Source organism: Muscardinus avellanarius, assembly GCF_963383645.1.
Source record: "Muscardinus avellanarius genome assembly, chromosome: 15".
NCBI classification, from domain to species: Eukaryota; Metazoa; Chordata; class Mammalia; order Rodentia; family Gliridae; genus Muscardinus; species Muscardinus avellanarius.
The window spans coordinates 6,385,976-6,402,421 of record NC_137801.1 but is presented as its reverse complement, the minus strand read 5'-3'; the positions used below and the strand labels follow the sequence as shown (position 1 = coordinate 6,402,421).

The window sequence follows — 16,446 nt, the reverse complement described above, 5'->3', positions numbered from 1 at the left end:
ACGCAGCGAGACTCTGTTTCCAAATAAAAGCAAAAAGGGCTGGGAGTGGAGCTGAGGTAGAGAGCCCCTGGGCTCCATCCCCGGTACGTCACACACAAAAAAGAAAGCTTTGCATCTCTCTCATATCCACACAACACTTACGTGTGGAGATGGGGTCCATCTTTCGGTTCTTAGGGGGATGACAGGCGGTGGACGTAATACTGCGTGGTACCCCAGCAGCCAAGCGATGAACACCTTTTTTTCTTTTTTGTGTTGCCAGGGATTGAACCCAGGGCATTCTACCTCCAAGCTACATCCCAGCCCGATTTTATTTTTATTTTGAAACAGGGTCTCACTAGGTTGATGAGAGTCTCACTACTTGCTGAGGCTGTCCTCAAGCCTGCGGTCCCCCTGTCTCAGCCTCCCAGGACTGGGATTGCAGTCGTGCGTCACCACGCCCGGCTCATGAGCACTCTTTTACCATCAGGTGTGGGAAGGCAAGGCGTTGGGATGGGGACTGCAGAGCCATCGGGCCCAGATGTTCACCTTGGCTAGCTTCTCTCCTCTGAAGTTCAGGGTCACCGCCTCTGTGTTGCGGGGGTTGTGGACCTCGATGTGGACCTCGTCGTTGTCCTCGTATTCCCGGATCAGCGCCGCTTTGAGCCTGGCCATTTCATTCTGCTCGCCGTGGACCAAAATCTACGGCACACATTGAACAGAGCACAGGGGAGCGTCCTCTGTTGAAATGGGTCCCAGTCCTGACCTGCACTAGCTGAATTCACCAAACAGGGCCACACGTGACATTAGGAAACTTTACTCCTTTTAAGGACTTCTAGCTAGTCAAAGTGTCGCCCTCTTCGTCCTGCTTGGCTAAGAAAGGTCCTCACGCAGCCGGCTGTGGTGCGGCATGCCTCAAGCCCTAGTATTTGGGTGGCTGAGACAGGAGGATCTGAAGTTTGAGACTAGCCTCAGTGGGCCGGGGATAGCCCAGTGGTAGAGGACTTGACAAGCATGACAAGCCCTGGGTTCAATGCCAAAAAATAAGTAAATAAATAAATAAAAAAGAAAGAGACCAGGCTCGGCAACTTTGCAAAACCCTTAGCACTCTAGTCAGATCCTTTCAAAATTAAAAAAAAAAAAAAATTAAAAACTGCTGACGGGCCAGGCGTGGTGGCGCACGCTTGTAATCCCCGCGCTTGGGAGGCGGAGACAGGAGGATCGCGCAGGTTCGCGCAGGTTCGAAGCCAGCCGCGTAAGAGACACTGTTTCCAAATAAAAATATAAAAAATAGGTGTCTGGGAGTGTAGCCTGGAGGTAGAAGGGTTTCTAGGACTCCCAGTACCACCGTAAAAAGAAAAAAGCAAACGCTGAGGGTATAGCTTAGATGTGGAATGCCCCTGAGGTTCAACCCCAGTACAAAACTAAACCAAAAATTTGTACGCAGACTATTTTAAGAGCAAAGCAGCCTCTTCTGTAGGCCGCCGAGGCACACCACTTGTCCATGTTTCCAGGCTCTGTTTGTGAGAGGCTGAACCAAGGGGCTTCCATGGCTTACTCCTCGTCCCGGTCCCAACACAGGTGACCAATACTTTCATAATTACTTGAAGCTTAAAAGTATAGACAAATCAAGCTGGGCGTGGTGGCACATGCTTGTAATCCAGGCACTCGGGAGGCAAAGACAGGAGGACTGTGGTTTGTGGACAGCCTCAGCTACTTAGTGAGGCCCTTTGCAACTCATTGAGAACCTGTTTCAAAAAAAATAAAGTCTAAAAAATAGGGCTAGGGGTGTAGCTCAGAGGTATATGACCCTGGGTTCTATCCCCGGTACTACCGAAAAAAAAAAGACAAATCATACTAATAAGGAGTTCTGTTCTATACAGTAGTTTTTTTGTTTGTTTGTTTGTTTTTTTTTTGGTGTTACTGGAGTTCCTGGAAGCCCTTCTACTTCTGGGCTACACTCCCAGACCTATTTTTTTTATATTTTTATTTGGAAACAGGGTCTCCTAAGCCAGTGAGCCTGGCTACGAACCTGCGCGATCCTCCTGTCTCCACCTCCTAAGCGCAGGATTACAAGCGTGTACCACCACGCCCAGCCTACAGTGGTGTTTTATATCTATTTCAATCTTGAACTTTTACTACTATCACTTATTTTTCTCCTCTCCAAGTTACCTTTGTGCTGTTGACTTAATATCATTATCAGCACTTCCTCTGCGCCTGGCACCATGTTAAGAGCTCCTGACACCTGCCCTCTCGTTCAGCCTCCACAATAACCTTCAAAGGTACCGTCATCCCTACTCACAATGAGGTGCAGGGAGAGAGGTCAGGTAACTTGCCCAAGGTCACACAGCGAGCAATGGAGCTCAGATTCACAACGAGCAGCTGCGCTCCCAGGCCTGGCTCTTAAGCTTTTAGAGCTGGGGCTGGCAGGTGTGAGTGCTAGCCAGCATAACATGGGGGCGCCGTGGAGGCCCAGCCAAGTGCACACGCTCGCGGGGTGACGTGGAGCCGTGAGCTGCTGCCACACTGGTTCCTGGGTATGCCTTTCCCCTTTAATGTTTTAAGTCAAACCAGACACTAACCACATGAGGCGGTTTCAAAGCACGAATAAACTCGCTGGTCTGCTGGTAATCTGTGTGAGCAGAGAAAGAAATGTAATCAACAGACATTTTCAGTGGCAACTTCTGTCCAGACATGGTAGTGATTTCTTCAGGCTCAGACATGATATGCTGTCGAAAACAAATATAAGAAAACAAGACAAACTATCCAATTAGAAAAAAAAAGTATACTTTCATATTTTTTTTTCATGCAGCCTAAGCTCTTATGCTAAATTTAGGACCTTTAGTACAAAATCACTCTAACACTCAATAGGTATCAAGTCCTCATTCTCTTGATCAAGAAAACATTTAATCAGAAGAGGAAGATGAACTGAAATTCAATATATTTGGAATGCTGGCAATCAAAATTGTAACGTGATTAGAAAGACAAACCTGCGAACCTAACTCCTCCTGCTAGCACAAGTCACTTCCCAAATATCAGGATTTATATAAAACACCAGGGTAATTCTATACTAGAAATCTATTCTAAGTATATGGTCCAAATTCTCTCTAAGTAACTTTACAGAATGAAGTAATAAAAATTAAAATGACAAATCACATTGTAGTTCTTAAAAATAAAATAGATGTTAACGGCAAGAAGTCAGGGGACGCACGCTTGGGTGCTCATCAATTGTCTCGAAAGTTCTGCGCATGTTCTCTGGTATATCGACGTCTCGACGTCTCTAAAAGCTGCCACCAGACACTTTATATCAGCAGGAAGACGGCAGTCAACCCAGGCATACTCAGCTTTTTAAAGGAATGTATGTTAGCTGGGCGTGGTGGCGCACGCTTGTAATCCCAGCGCTTGGGAGGCTGAGACAGGAGGATCGCACAGGCTCGTGGCCAGCCTCAGCTACTTAGTGAGACCCTGTTTCCAAATAAAATATAAAATAGGTCAGGGGCGTAGCCCAGAGGTAGAGTCCTCTGAGTTCCACCCCATGACCACACACACACACACACACAAAGAATACGTTAGACTAGGTGTGTGGTAGCACATGCCTGTAATCCCAGTACTTGGGAGGCTGAGACAAGAGGATTGAAGGTTTGAGGCCAGTCTCAGCAACTTAGTGAGGCCCTCTGTTCCTTAGTGAGACCCTGTTTCAAAATAAAAAATGAATTAGGGCTGGGGGCGTAACTCAGAGGCAAAATGCTCCTGGGTTCAATTTCCAGTACCACAAAAATAAATAAAATAAAGACTATGTTACAGGGTGAGAATCCCTAACTTAAAAATGTTCCAAAATCCAATACTTTTTGACTACAAAAAGACTAGGAACGCTCAGCTGGCAAAGTCTACGCAAATACCTCAAATCCAGAAAATCCTAAAAACCCGATGAAACACTTGCGGTCTCAAGCACTTTGGGTCAGAAATCCTCAAGCTGTATTAGAAGACTTCTTCATTAGCTGAGGGTCTGAAGTGTCTGTGTCAAGCAGCTGCCTGGCCTTGTTCTTTTTTTTTTTTTTGCGGGTCTGGGGATGGAACCCAGGGGTATTTGACCTCCGGGCTACACCCCCTGCCCTATTTTTTATTCTTTATTTTGAAACCGGGTCTCACTGAGTTGCAGAGGCCTCGCTAAGTAGTAGCTGAGGCTGTCCGCGAACCGCGATCCTCCTGTCTCAGCCTCCCGGATGCTGGGATGACAAGCGTGCGCCGCCACGCCCGGCCTGGCCTTGTTCTAACTGGCAGGCGGCCGAGGGCTTCACCACTTTAACGCGGGACCTGTCTCCCGGGCGTCTGCTGGGCTCCTGCGCCTGTGAACACCGATGCTTGACTACTCCTAGCCTCATTTTTAAAAATCAAAACTTGAGTTATTGAAAGAGCTGCTTCGACGGCAAAACCTCTGCGACTCTGCTTAGGAGCAACAGTACTCGCAGCCTGGCACTGACCTTGGCAAGTGTCCCTTCTACGCAGTACCCAGCTATGATGACTCCGTTCCTCTTATCGGTGCACCAGCTCTCGAACAGCTCTCTGGACAGGCCGCTCTGCATCATGCCTGGGGAGGCCATCACGACGCTGGGGCCGATGTCATCGAAATGGTCCATGCTCTGAGGAAGAGGAACGGCACATGCGTGTCGGCTGCCGCGTGCAACCAGGCGTCCGTCAGTTTTAATGACCGAGGAAAAGCACGCGGAGTCTGCGGTGCAAATCCGGGCTAGCAGAGGTCTGCGACGTGCTCCGGTGGCGCGGTGCTTGCCCGGCACGTGCAAGGCCCCGGGGTGCACGCTCTGCAGCACGGCACCCCCAAAACACACACGCAAAACGAGGTTCGAACGAGAAGCCACTTAACGGGGAACAGGATGTTTTTCTCGTTATTTGCCAACTGTAAACTCTGAGCAAGTGGCAAAATTCACCCCAGGAAAACGAGCGGCAGCTGCTGCGGTGGTGACGGAGCGCAGAGAGGACGCCCGCTGAGAAGGGGCGCCCGGCGCCCAGCACCGCCAAGGACGGCCCGCCCTGCTCCCGAGCCTCACCTTGAGGTTGCTGATGTGTTTGAAAACAAAGGGGTTGTTGATGTTGATCTGCTTCCGGATCTTGTCGTTCATGGCGTTCACGTAGGTCTGGTACACGGCCATGCACTTCTTGGCCAACGACGACGCATAGTATATAGGAATGTCGTGGAGCTCTGGGTGATTCTGCCAGTACTCATCTAGGACAATTTTCAAAGGAAGTAGCGTCACCTTGTCATGTGAGGCAAATCATTTGAGCAATAAATGATGACCACAATAAGCTTTTTAAAATTTTTTTTACTAAATTCAGATAACCAAAAATATGCCGGGCGTGGTGACGCACGCTTATAATCCCAGCATTCGGGAGGCTGAGGCCGGAGGATCACGGTTCGCAGACAGCCTCAGCTACTTAGTGAGGCCCTCTGCAACTCAGTGAGACCCTGTTTCAAAATAAAGAATAAAAAATAGGGCAGGGGGTGTAGCTCGGAGGTCGAATGCCCCTGGGTTCCATCCCCAGACCCACAAAAAAAAAAAAAAAAAAGATAAACAAAAATAAAGTAACACCTAATCATATTCTAGAGTCTAAGAAAGACTATCCTGTTTCCTACTGACTTAAAAATTATAAATGCAAAGCTTATTCCTAATTACTGATGTAAAACCTGCAAATATGTGATCACAGACCAAAGTCTAGAAGGTTTTACAAATGATTTAGCGCAAGTTTATACTGAATAACGGACCATAACTTATTGCCCCAGAGACACTTAATCTTGTAATTTTTTTGGTACTGAAAATTGAATCAGAGGCATTCTATCTCTAAGCTACACCCTCAGCCCTTTTTTATTTTTTATTTTGAAGCAGTCTCACTAAGTTGCTGAGGCTGGCCTCGAGCCTGTGATCCTCCTGCTTCAGTCTCCCAAGTACTGAGATTACAGGCATGCACCATCACACCCAACTCTTACAATGGTTTCTAAATAAAAGTGTGTTATTAATATTTCAAACAGACATATAAAATACTAGTTACAAAATATAACTTCCCAGAAAGTAAAGCTATTTTTTTTTTTTTTTGGTGTTACTGGGGGTGGAACCCAGGGGCTTTTCTACCTCCAGGCTATACTCCCAGACCCATTTTATATTTTATTTGGAAACAGGGTCTCACTGAGTTGCTAAGAGCCTCACTAAGTAGCTGAGGCTGGCTTCAAACCTGTGCGATCCTCCTGTCTCAGCCTCCCAAGCGCGGGGATTACAAGCGTGCGCCACCACGCCCAGCTATTTTTTTTTTTTAAATTCTTTTTCTTGAAACAGGGTCTCACTGAGTAGTAAAGGGCCTCACTAAGTAGCTGAGGCTGGCTTCAAACCTGTGTGATCCTCCTGTCTCAGCCTCCCAAATGCTGGGATTACAAGAGTGCGGCACCACGCCTGGCTAAATCGTCACATTCATTCATTCATTCATTCATTCATTCATTCATTCATTCATTTCTGCAGGTCTGGTGATGGAACCCAGGGGCATTCACCTCTGAGATACACCCCCTGCCCTATTTTTTACTCTTTATTTTGAAACAGGGTCTCACTAAGTTGCGGAGGGCCTCACTAAGTAACTGAAGCTGTCCAAGAACCGCGATCCTCCTGTCTCAGCCTCCCGAATCCTGGGATTACAAGTGTGCGCCCCCACGCCTGGCTTAAATCGTCACTTTTAATGAAGAAACTAAAGTCCAGAAAGGTTGAGTGAGGCTCTGAAGCCATGTCATGATCTCAGTAAACTGCAATGAGCTTTGAGTCGACGCCCACATAAACAGGCAACAGCCTACCCAGAATCAAGAGCAGCTCCTGGGCCCTTCCGAGCGCAAAGACAGGGATGAGGCCCCTGCCCCCTCTGTTGACGATGTCGTGGACGGTGTTACAGAACCTCGCTTCCCGCTCTTCACGCTTCTCGTGGATATGAGTCCCGTAGGTAGATTCCTGGATGACAGGCGAGACACGTGAGCCCAACAGCACAGTCCCCAAAGAGTCGAAACTGAAGCCGAGCTGGGGGTGGCGCACGCTCGTGATCCCGGGCACAGGAAGCCGAGACAGGAAGATCACAGGTTCCCGTTAGACCCTCAGCAGCTTAGAGAAACTCTGTTTCCAAATAAAAATAAACTTAGGGCTAGGGGCAGAGCTCAGGGGTAGACTGCCCCTGGATTCAGTCCCCAGTAACACCAGAAAGAAAGAAAGAAGGAACAGACTAAACATAAATGAAATGCTGAAGCAGAGATAAATTTCTCCATTAGCAGGACAACAGGCCATTTAGATGAACAAAGTTATTAGTATATTATCAACATAATATTAATTAGAAAGACAAGCAAATAGGAGCGTTAGAATTCAGACATCAGGCCGGGCGTGGTGGCGCACGCTTGTAATCCCCGCGCTTGGGAGGCGGAGACAGGAGGATCGCGCAGGTTCAAAGCCAGCCGCGCTGGCGTAAGAGACCCTGTTTCAAAAATATAAAATAGGTCTGGGAGTGTAGCCCGGAGGAAGGAGGGCTTCCAGGAACCCCAGTACCACCAAGAAGAAACAAAAAGAATTCAGACATCAGTAATAAGAGCATTTTACAAAATGGAATCAGGGAATAGTTCACATATGCACAAAAATGCATTTTCTCCCCTCAAGATAATTTTGTTGCCTTTTCCCCTTCTCTTCTGAGAAGTTCAAGCTCTCGTTTCCCTTTTACTTGTCTAGGGAATGTGTGCGTACGTGCAGTGCCGGTGATGGAACCCAGGGCATTCTATCTCTGAGCTACACTCCCAGTTCAATTTTAAGCTTTTTTATTTTGAAATAGTCTCACTAAGTTGCCGAGGCTGGCTGTAACCTGAGATCCTCCCGTCTCAGCCTCCTAAGTACAAGAATTACAAGTGTGCACCAACACGCCCAGCTTAGGGAATTTTAAAAATTACTCGGGAGCCTGGTGTGGTGGCGCACGCTTGTTATCCCAGCACTCGGGAGGCTGAGACGGGAGGATGTGGGTTCAAGGCCAGCCTCAGCTACTTAGTGAGGCCCTTGCAACTTAGTGAGACCCGGTTTCAAACTAAAGAATAAAAAATAGGGCTGGGGTGTAGCTCGGAGGTAGGATGCCCCCGGATTCCACCCAGTACCATAAAAACATTGATTTATTTTTATCCTCTTACTGGTGCACTGTAGTTATACACCACGGTGAGAGCCAAAGCGATACATTCATACGTGTCTTCTAGCTTGCCGTATTCACTCAAAGCAAAAGCTTTAAAGCCAGGAACAGGCACTGCTTCCTACACTCCTGCTCCTGAACATTCCCCAGAAGTGGCTTGCCTGAGAGCACCATGGAAACGCGGGATCTCAGGGCCCAGCCGAGACTTACAGAATCAGAGTCTGTGCTCTAAGAATGCCACCAGGTGATTCATCAAGACATGAGCGCTGGAGGCGGCTTTAAAATCGCAGAGATCATGAAAATAACTACTTGTCGAGGAGTTAAAAAAGCAAAACTTCCCTTAAGTCAGGGTCAGTTTCTTTCTTTCTTTTCCTTTTTTTTTTTTTTTTGGTACTGGGGGTGGAACCCAGGGGCTTTTCTACCTCCGGGCTATTCTCCCAGACCTATTTTTTATATTTTATTTGGAAAAAGGGTCTCACTAAGTTGCTGAGAGCCTCGCTAAGTAGCTGAGGCTGGCTTCGAACCCGTGCGATCCTCCTGTCAGCCTCCCAAGTGCGGGGATTACAAGCGTGCGCCACCACGCCCGGCTAGATCAGGGTCAATCTATGCAGCACGAGTCGAGTCGCAGCTGCTCCCTTGGCCTGCTGCTCGGGGACAGTGGAGCCTGGCCCATGGCTGGGAAGCTGGTGGCTGCTGCAGGTGGCGAGAGCCCTTCACCTTGACCAAACAGTGGCGTGCACAGGTAACCCAGGCGCAGACGCTCTCTCCCTTGCCCTGGCGATGGAAGCAGGCGCATTCGACCTCTGAGCCACCCCAGCCCTTTCTAGTTCTTGTTGTGAAACAGGATCTTCCTAGGTTGCTGGGAGTCTTGCTATGTTGCTGAGGCTGGCCTCTAACCTATGGTCCTCCCTTCTCAGTCTCTCAAGTACTGGGATTACAGGCATGTGTCCCAGGCCCAGCTCTTCTGGAGATGGAACTCAGGGGCAGTCAACCTCCAAGCCACACCCTTTGCCCTATTTTTTTTTTTTTTTTTTTTGGTGGTCCTGGGGTTCCTGGAAGCCCTTCTACCTCTGGGCTACACTCCCAGACCTATTTTTATATTTTTATTTGGAAACAGGGTCTCCCTAAGCCAGCATGCGCGGCTGGCTTCGAACCTGCAGGATCCTCCTGTCTCCGCCTCCCAAGTGCGGGGATTACAAGCGTGTGCCACCACACCCGGCCCTTTGCCCTATTTTTTATTCTTTATTTTGAAACAGGGTCTCACTACGTTGCAGAGGGCCTAAGTAGCTGAGGCTGGCCACGAACGGCGATCCTCCTGTCTCAGCCTCCCAATTGCTGGGATTATAAGCGTGCACCACCACACCTGGCTTGTTGTTGTTTTGAAAAAGGGTCTCACTAGATTGCTGCAGCTGGTCTTGAACCTGCAATCTCAGCCTCCCAAACCGGGACCACAGACAGACTTTAATTTGTACCCACTACCTCCCCAAAGAGTTTCTGCCCACCCACAGTTTATCTTTCTTGGTTCCTTGGGACTTGCAACCTAATAAGCAGACAAGACATCCACAGCTGAACAACGTGCTGGGAGTGCTGCCGCACACCCGCATCCCAGGGACTCTGGAGGCTGAGGCGGGAACACCGCAAGTTCAAGGCCAACCTGGGAAACTTAGGAAGGCCGGTTTCAAGATAAAAACAGAGCGCTGTGGATGTAGCTCCGTGTTACAGTGCCCTTGGGCTCAATCCCCAGGAGTGCAAAAGGAAAAAACGGTCTATCAGCGTGACAAGAGCCTGTATGAAGGGCCAAAAGACAGACACCTCGGTAAGTCAGCAGGGCCGCACCGCTGCTAAGATAAACTTTCTTTATGGCACTGGGGATTGAATCCAGGAGTATTCTAACTCTCATAGACACACCCCCAGCCCTTTGTATTTTTTTTTTTAAATAAAGTCACGTTAGGTTGCTGAGAGTAACACTATATTGTTGGGGCTGGACTCAAAACCTATGATCCTCTTGTCTGAGCCTCCCAAGTACTGGGATTACACGTGTCTGCACTACACGCAGCTTCTAAAAAAATAAATATTTTTTGGTGACATTGGGGATGGAACCCAGGAGCATTCTACCTCTGAGCTATACCCTCAGCCCTATTTTATTCCTTTGTTTTGAAAGAGGGTCACACTAGGTTGCATGCCAAGACATCCTGCTGCCTCGGCATCTATGTGTTGAGACCCCACTCCACATAGTTAATCGGCAAAAAAACCCCGAGAAGGAGGTATCGTCTCTGGCCAAAGTACCCCCCACTTTTAGATACCCTTCACTATTATTCCTTTTAACTTTCTACACGAATTGCTCCAGTGATGTGAAATTAGAACTAAAAAGAAACTGAGTCTGTGGAAATAAACTCTCTAATAATTTGTCTAAACGTCCTTGGCTCTGCTCAACAATAATGAAAAGACTGGCCAGAATTCAGGTACTGTGATAAGCACCCCAGCTGCAGCAATCACAAATGGCCTCCGACCTTCATCACTATCCATTAACTCCGACAAAGTAGCTCAGTTCAAAATAACTGTTTACCCTTGAAATCCTGCCTAGAGACAGAGAAAAACCTTATGTTTGACCTTAAAGCAATTTAGTTGATAAACAACTTAGCTGCCCAAATACAATAGACCCAAAGAAAAAGACTGTTGACTGACCGCATAGTTAGAAATGAATATGACAAAATAAAGGACAGACGTTCTAAATATATATGTATGAAGGAAAGGAAATACCGTAAGAGTAAGAAAAGCATTTTTGCATGAAGAAGAGCTTATCATAAGAAAGTCCCAACTGGGAAAGGAAGGAATTAGAAAGTTAGAAGCAGGCTGCAGAGAGTTTGTGACAGGGAAGTGGATTATTAAAGATGAGTAGGCTTTTAATAGGCTTGTTGTCTAAAGAAGAGTGTTCAGCAGTTAAGGAAATACATCTGACAAATAAAACTAAGAACCTTGTGGTGTTGTTTGTGGTATTTTGTCTGCCAAACTGTGTTGTGAGTATGCTTAAGCTTTCAGACTTAGAAGATAAGGTACCAACACCTGAAGAAACTCCATCACATCCACCTGAATCACCACATTTCCCCACACTTGCTATCTGAACTGAGCCCAAAAAGATGGAAAAGTTCCAGGAAAAGTTAAAGAAGATTCCCCGAGAAGCTCCCAAGCCTTGACTATTCTGGGAGGCTGCCACCTGGAACTGCTTATCTGTAAGACCTTGGAGAGGAACAGGAGTTAATTCTTCGAGGGCCAACAGCCAGCTGAAAGACACCCACCCCCCTTGTTCTCTTAACTTTACTGGTAAAGGGTATAAATTTCTTGGGGTTTTTGTAATAAAGTGTCATTGGCTCAAGAAGCCTTTGTCCACCTCAGGTTCTTTCCAAAGCGTCGTCATTTAGGGACCTAAAGAAAATTTAGTCCCTAAAGGGAAAGAATCGCTGCAGAAAAGATTCTGCAGAACTCCACCTGCCTTTTGCCCCATCTTTCTGAGGATTTGACCAGGAGCGGACAATAACGACCCGACTGAGATTAGTCTGCAACAGTTGCAGAGGGCCTAAGTAGCTGAGGCTGGCTACGAGCCTGCAATCTTCCTGTCTCAGGATTACAAGTGTGCACCCCCATGCCCGGCCTAAACTAACCTTTAAGATGTTCTACAAATCTGGGGTAAGTCACCTTGGCAAAAATATTTAGAAGACTGGGAGAGGGTGCACTCAGTTCAGAACATCCTGGCCAGACAGCCTGATGCCTCTGCTATACTTAATGCACTAATGGCAAGAAAGTATAGCAACAGTAAATAAAATAGCCCAAAACAAAGTCCTCTACTGAAAATCCCACAGATTTATATCTAATAGCATTATGAATCTGAGATTATGGTTTCTTCCATTAGAAAATTTCTGGTTATATTATGCTAATTACAACACAATACATTAATACTTACAATGATAAGAATATCAGGCTTAATATTAGGAATTTCAGCTGCCATTAGGTGTCTATCTTCTTGTCTTGAGAAATCACCCGTGTACAAAAGCTATGAAAAAGATAAAATTAGAAAGTCAGGATTTGGGGAAGGCTTTATTTTGCTAGTGAACATTTTAATCTTCTAAAATCTAACAGTAAAACGAAACTATAAAAACAGACTATAGTTGGGCGTGGTGGTGCATGGTTGTAATCCCAGTACTTGGGAGGCTGAGACAGGAGGAATGCAGTTCATGGACAGCCTCCGCTGCTTAGTGAGGCCCTCCATAACTTACTGAGACCTTGTTTCAAAATACAGAATAAAAAAATCTGGCTTAGAGGTAGAATGTTCCTGGGTTCAACTCCTAGTTCCACAAAAAATAAAAAACAAAACCAAAAACAAAACAGACTACATCTGATGAAATTTAGATATTATTCTTGTGTCTGGGCATGGTGGCACATGCCTGTAATTGCAGATTCCAGTACTTGAGAGGCTGAAATGGGAGGATCACAGGTTAGAGGACAGGCTCAGCAAATAGAGACTCTCAACAACCCAGGAAAACCCTGTTTCAAAATGAAAATAAACAGGGCTGTGGGTGTACCTCAGAGGTAGAAAGCACCTGGGTTCAATCCCTAGCAAGCAAGAAAACACACACACACACATACACACACACACACACACACACACACACACACACACACATCACTAAACCATCCTGTATTTCAATCATTTGAACTGATTAAGGAGAGTAACATGTCCTAGAATCATCTCCTAAAGATAACCCATAGATGAGTAAACTGGAGAAAGGCTCTGAACTTCTCAGAGAGAAAGGAATCTCCCAAGGTCCGCGGAGAAGTGTCTAAAATGAAGACAGAGTCCTAGGAGCGCACACGGCCATTCCAAGTGAGCACTGAGCTCTCTCTGCGCTCGCGCTATTTCCTGCTTGTTTTCTGTGCTCTGGAGCCAAGTGCGAGAACAGGTGATCTGGTTCTAGACTGTGCAAGTCCACTGCCCAAGCTTCATATAGATGAGCAGCTCCAGAAGCTTAGGACAGTGTTACGCTACAACAGAGGCTCTCCACTCGGGCTAAAGAGAACCACCTAGCAAACCTAAAACTCCAAGGCGCCGCGCCCGAATTCTATTCAGCAGGTATTTTCAAAGCTCGCTCAGCGAATGCCGCTCTGGATTGTGGGAGCCGCGTGGCCCCCCGGGCACGTCCACTCATGTCCCTGAAGCACGCCGCGGCGGCGTCTCCTTTACCCCTTCGCCCTTGCAGTCCGCCCTGCTGAGGGCTATCGGTGAGTTCTAAGATACCGAGACGAGACGTGAATACCAAATGTTTTCATTTTAAAGGCAGCACACCTAGCCGGCTTCCAAATGTCACGAGTGAAAGAAACCAACCCTGCCGTGTGTGTGTGTGTGTGTGTGTGTGTGTGTGCGTGCGTGCGTGTGTGTGTGTGTGTGTGCGTGCGTGTGTGGACTGAACTCTCTGAAATACTCATTTTCCTTCTATCATAACGGAGGAAGCGTATTTACAAGGAAAGGCATCAGCTTATCTTATCCTGTTTCAGGGTTCTGACACCCTGGAGGCCCGAGGGAACCTTTAACGCCGCTTGTCGGGGAGGAAGGGCCCAAGCCAGACGCACCTTCACGCCCGCGATCTCGATCATGAACATGGCGGCTCCCAGGACGTGGCCAGCGTGGTAACACCAGAACTTGATTCCTGCAACTTCTTTCACTTCGTGAAAGTTGATGGTTTCGATTTTGTCCATGCTTTCTTCCAGATCTGTCTCGGTGTACAGCATGTCGTCTGCTGATATGTTACTAAATGTCAAAGGGGCCGACGAAAAGAATGAGGAGGAAGGTCATTCTGGGAAGTCTTGGAACTAGCTGGGTTTGGCGGCGCATGCCTGTAACCCCAGTTCTTGGGAGACTGAGACAGGAGGGTCCCAGGTTCATAGCCAGCCTCAGCAATTTAGTGAGGCCCTCAGAAACTTGAGATACCCTGTTTCAAAATAAAAAATAAAATATGGAAGGGGATGTAATTTGGAGGTAGAGTAATGCCCCTGAGTTCAATCCCCAGTATTAAAAAAAAAAGGCCCGGCCTGACGGTACCTGCCTCTAATCCCAGTATTTGGAAGGTTAAGACAGGAGGATCACAGGTTGAAGGCCAGGACAAGGCAATTTAGTGACATCCTGTTTCAAAAAAAGAAAAAAAAAGATAACAGTTGAATGTGGTAGCACACAGCTATAATTCCAGTACTTCGGAGGCTGCGATAAGAAGGTCACAGGTTTGAAGCCAGCCTCAGCAACTTAGCAAGACCCTGTTTCAAAAATAAAAAATAAAAAGGGCTGGGGATGTAGCTTGGAAGTAAAATGCCCCCAGTGTAATGGGGGTTAAAAAAAAAAAAGTGAATTTTCACAGATCAGTTAACTCAAAATAAGAATTCAACATATGTCACTGCCTAGCATATTTCATCTTAAATTTTAATACAGTTATGAAATAATACAGAGCATTACAATCATACTTATGGCTCATGTAAATTTAACAAGGACCTAAAAGGATGTGAAAACTATATAGAAGTCTTTAAGGCCAGGAAGATACTGATATACAATAGGTATTTGATGACTAAATTACTGTCATCCTCATGAACAAAGTGCCTTACTTACTTACTTACTTACTTATTTATTTATTTATCTTTGCAGTACTGGGGATGGAACCCAAGGGAATTCTACCTCCGAGCTACACCCCAGCCCTATTATTATTATTACTTTACCCCCAGCCCTATTATTATTATTATTATTATTTTTGGTGGTACTGGGGTTCCTGGAAGCCCTTCTACCTCCAGACTACACTCCCAGACCTATTTTATATTTTTATTTGGAAACAGGTTCTCTTAAGCCAGCGGGGCTGGCTTCGAACCAGTGCGATCCTCCTGTCTCCGCCTCCCAAGCGCGGAGATTACAAGTGTGCGCCAACACGCCCAGTGCCCAGCCCTATTTTTTATTCTTTATTTTGAAACAGGGTCTCACTGAGTTCCACAGGGCCTCACTAAGTAGTAGCTGAGGCTGTCCATGAACCGCGATCCTCCTGGGATCGCTGGGATTATAAGCGTGCGCCACCAGGCCCAGCTTGAGAGTGCCTTATTTTGAAATACAATATGGTCTCATTTTGAGCCACATGTGCTGTGCACAGCCTGTATAATCTAACAGTGGGACTTACCTAACTTTGACATAATCTGAAAGAAGCCATCTATAAATAGCTTTTGTGGCGTGCGTCATAAATGTTCTTCCTTTGAAGCTTGTCTTCTGTAGAAACCAGGGCAAAGCTCCGCAGTGATCCAAATGGAAACTTCCAGAAAAGCAAAGAGACTGTTAATCCTTAAAATCGTACCCACCAGGTGCTCATGTGGTGAACTACTGCTCAGTGCACAAGATGCTTTATACAGCAATTTCATGAGGACACTGTCAAGAAACTGAGGGTAGGTATGAGCCAAGGAGGGTGACACATACAGCTCTAGTATGAGAAAGAGATTTGAAAAGCATCTGAAAAACAGTATAAACTCTATCAGTCACTAGAGAGCAAAGAATATAAGCAAACCTACTCGTGGAAGCCAGAATTTAACAAACGTTTTAACAGCGTAAGTTGAAAGACGCCACTATTTATAGACAAAATTCTTACAGAAGACTGTGACCTGACAGTGAACTCAGGGAGCTATCTGGAAAAGGGCTTTCTTGGTCTCTCTCTTTTTGTAGTGCTGGGGAGGGAACCCAGGGGCGGGCTACTTTCAAGCTACACCCCCAGCTCTATTCTATTCTTTTTCATTTTGAAACAGGGCCTCACTAAGTTGCTGAGGCTGGCCGTGACGTCTCACATTAGACAACAATTTAAAGTGTGCACTGTCTTCTTCCCCCCACTCACTGGATTACATGCAGGGGTAGCTAAATACATTTTTTTGGGTAAACGTTTCTAGCCAGTGATGACAAAATGGAGTGCTGGTTTAGCTCAAGATATTTGCAATATGATTCTTAGCAAAAGCATTTGTTTTTTTAAAATGCCCAAATCTTATAACCTGGTAAAGAAAGATCTGCATAATAAAAGTCCTTGAAAAACATTGTTATTCAGGGGAAAACTTACTGACTAATTAACAGGAGATCGATCTCAGCCGGGTCGATCAAATCGATGTAAGGAAGCGCATCCATCCCTTCTAGGCCGGGGTGGATCCCACAGTCTAGCTGGAAAAGACAAAAAGATCACAACCGCCTGCACACTTGATTAAACCTCATTCAGCAAA

General features: G+C 46.5%; 1 protein-coding gene across 2 annotated transcripts in view; it reads right to left on the bottom strand.

The window, feature by feature from the left end:
* The window catches only part of CPSF3 (cleavage and polyadenylation specific factor 3), a gene marked incomplete at both ends in the record, with an annotated part of 34,040 nt that overhangs the window by 12,961 nt on the left and 4,633 nt on the right, over positions 1-16,446 (bottom strand). For both annotated transcript variants that reach the window (XM_080711741.1, XM_080711742.1), the window contains 9 exons: positions 526-678; positions 2,559-2,705; positions 4,458-4,616; positions 5,043-5,218; positions 6,824-6,974; positions 12,134-12,223; positions 13,798-13,975; positions 15,375-15,503; positions 16,290-16,387. In XM_080711741.1, coding sequence (XP_080567867.1) covers positions 526-678; positions 2,559-2,705; positions 4,458-4,616; positions 5,043-5,218; positions 6,824-6,974; positions 12,134-12,223; positions 13,798-13,975; positions 15,375-15,503; positions 16,290-16,387 — 1,281 coding nt within the window. The remainder of the gene's footprint in view (positions 1-525; positions 679-2,558; positions 2,706-4,457; positions 4,617-5,042; positions 5,219-6,823; positions 6,975-12,133; positions 12,224-13,797; positions 13,976-15,374; positions 15,504-16,289; positions 16,388-16,446) is intronic.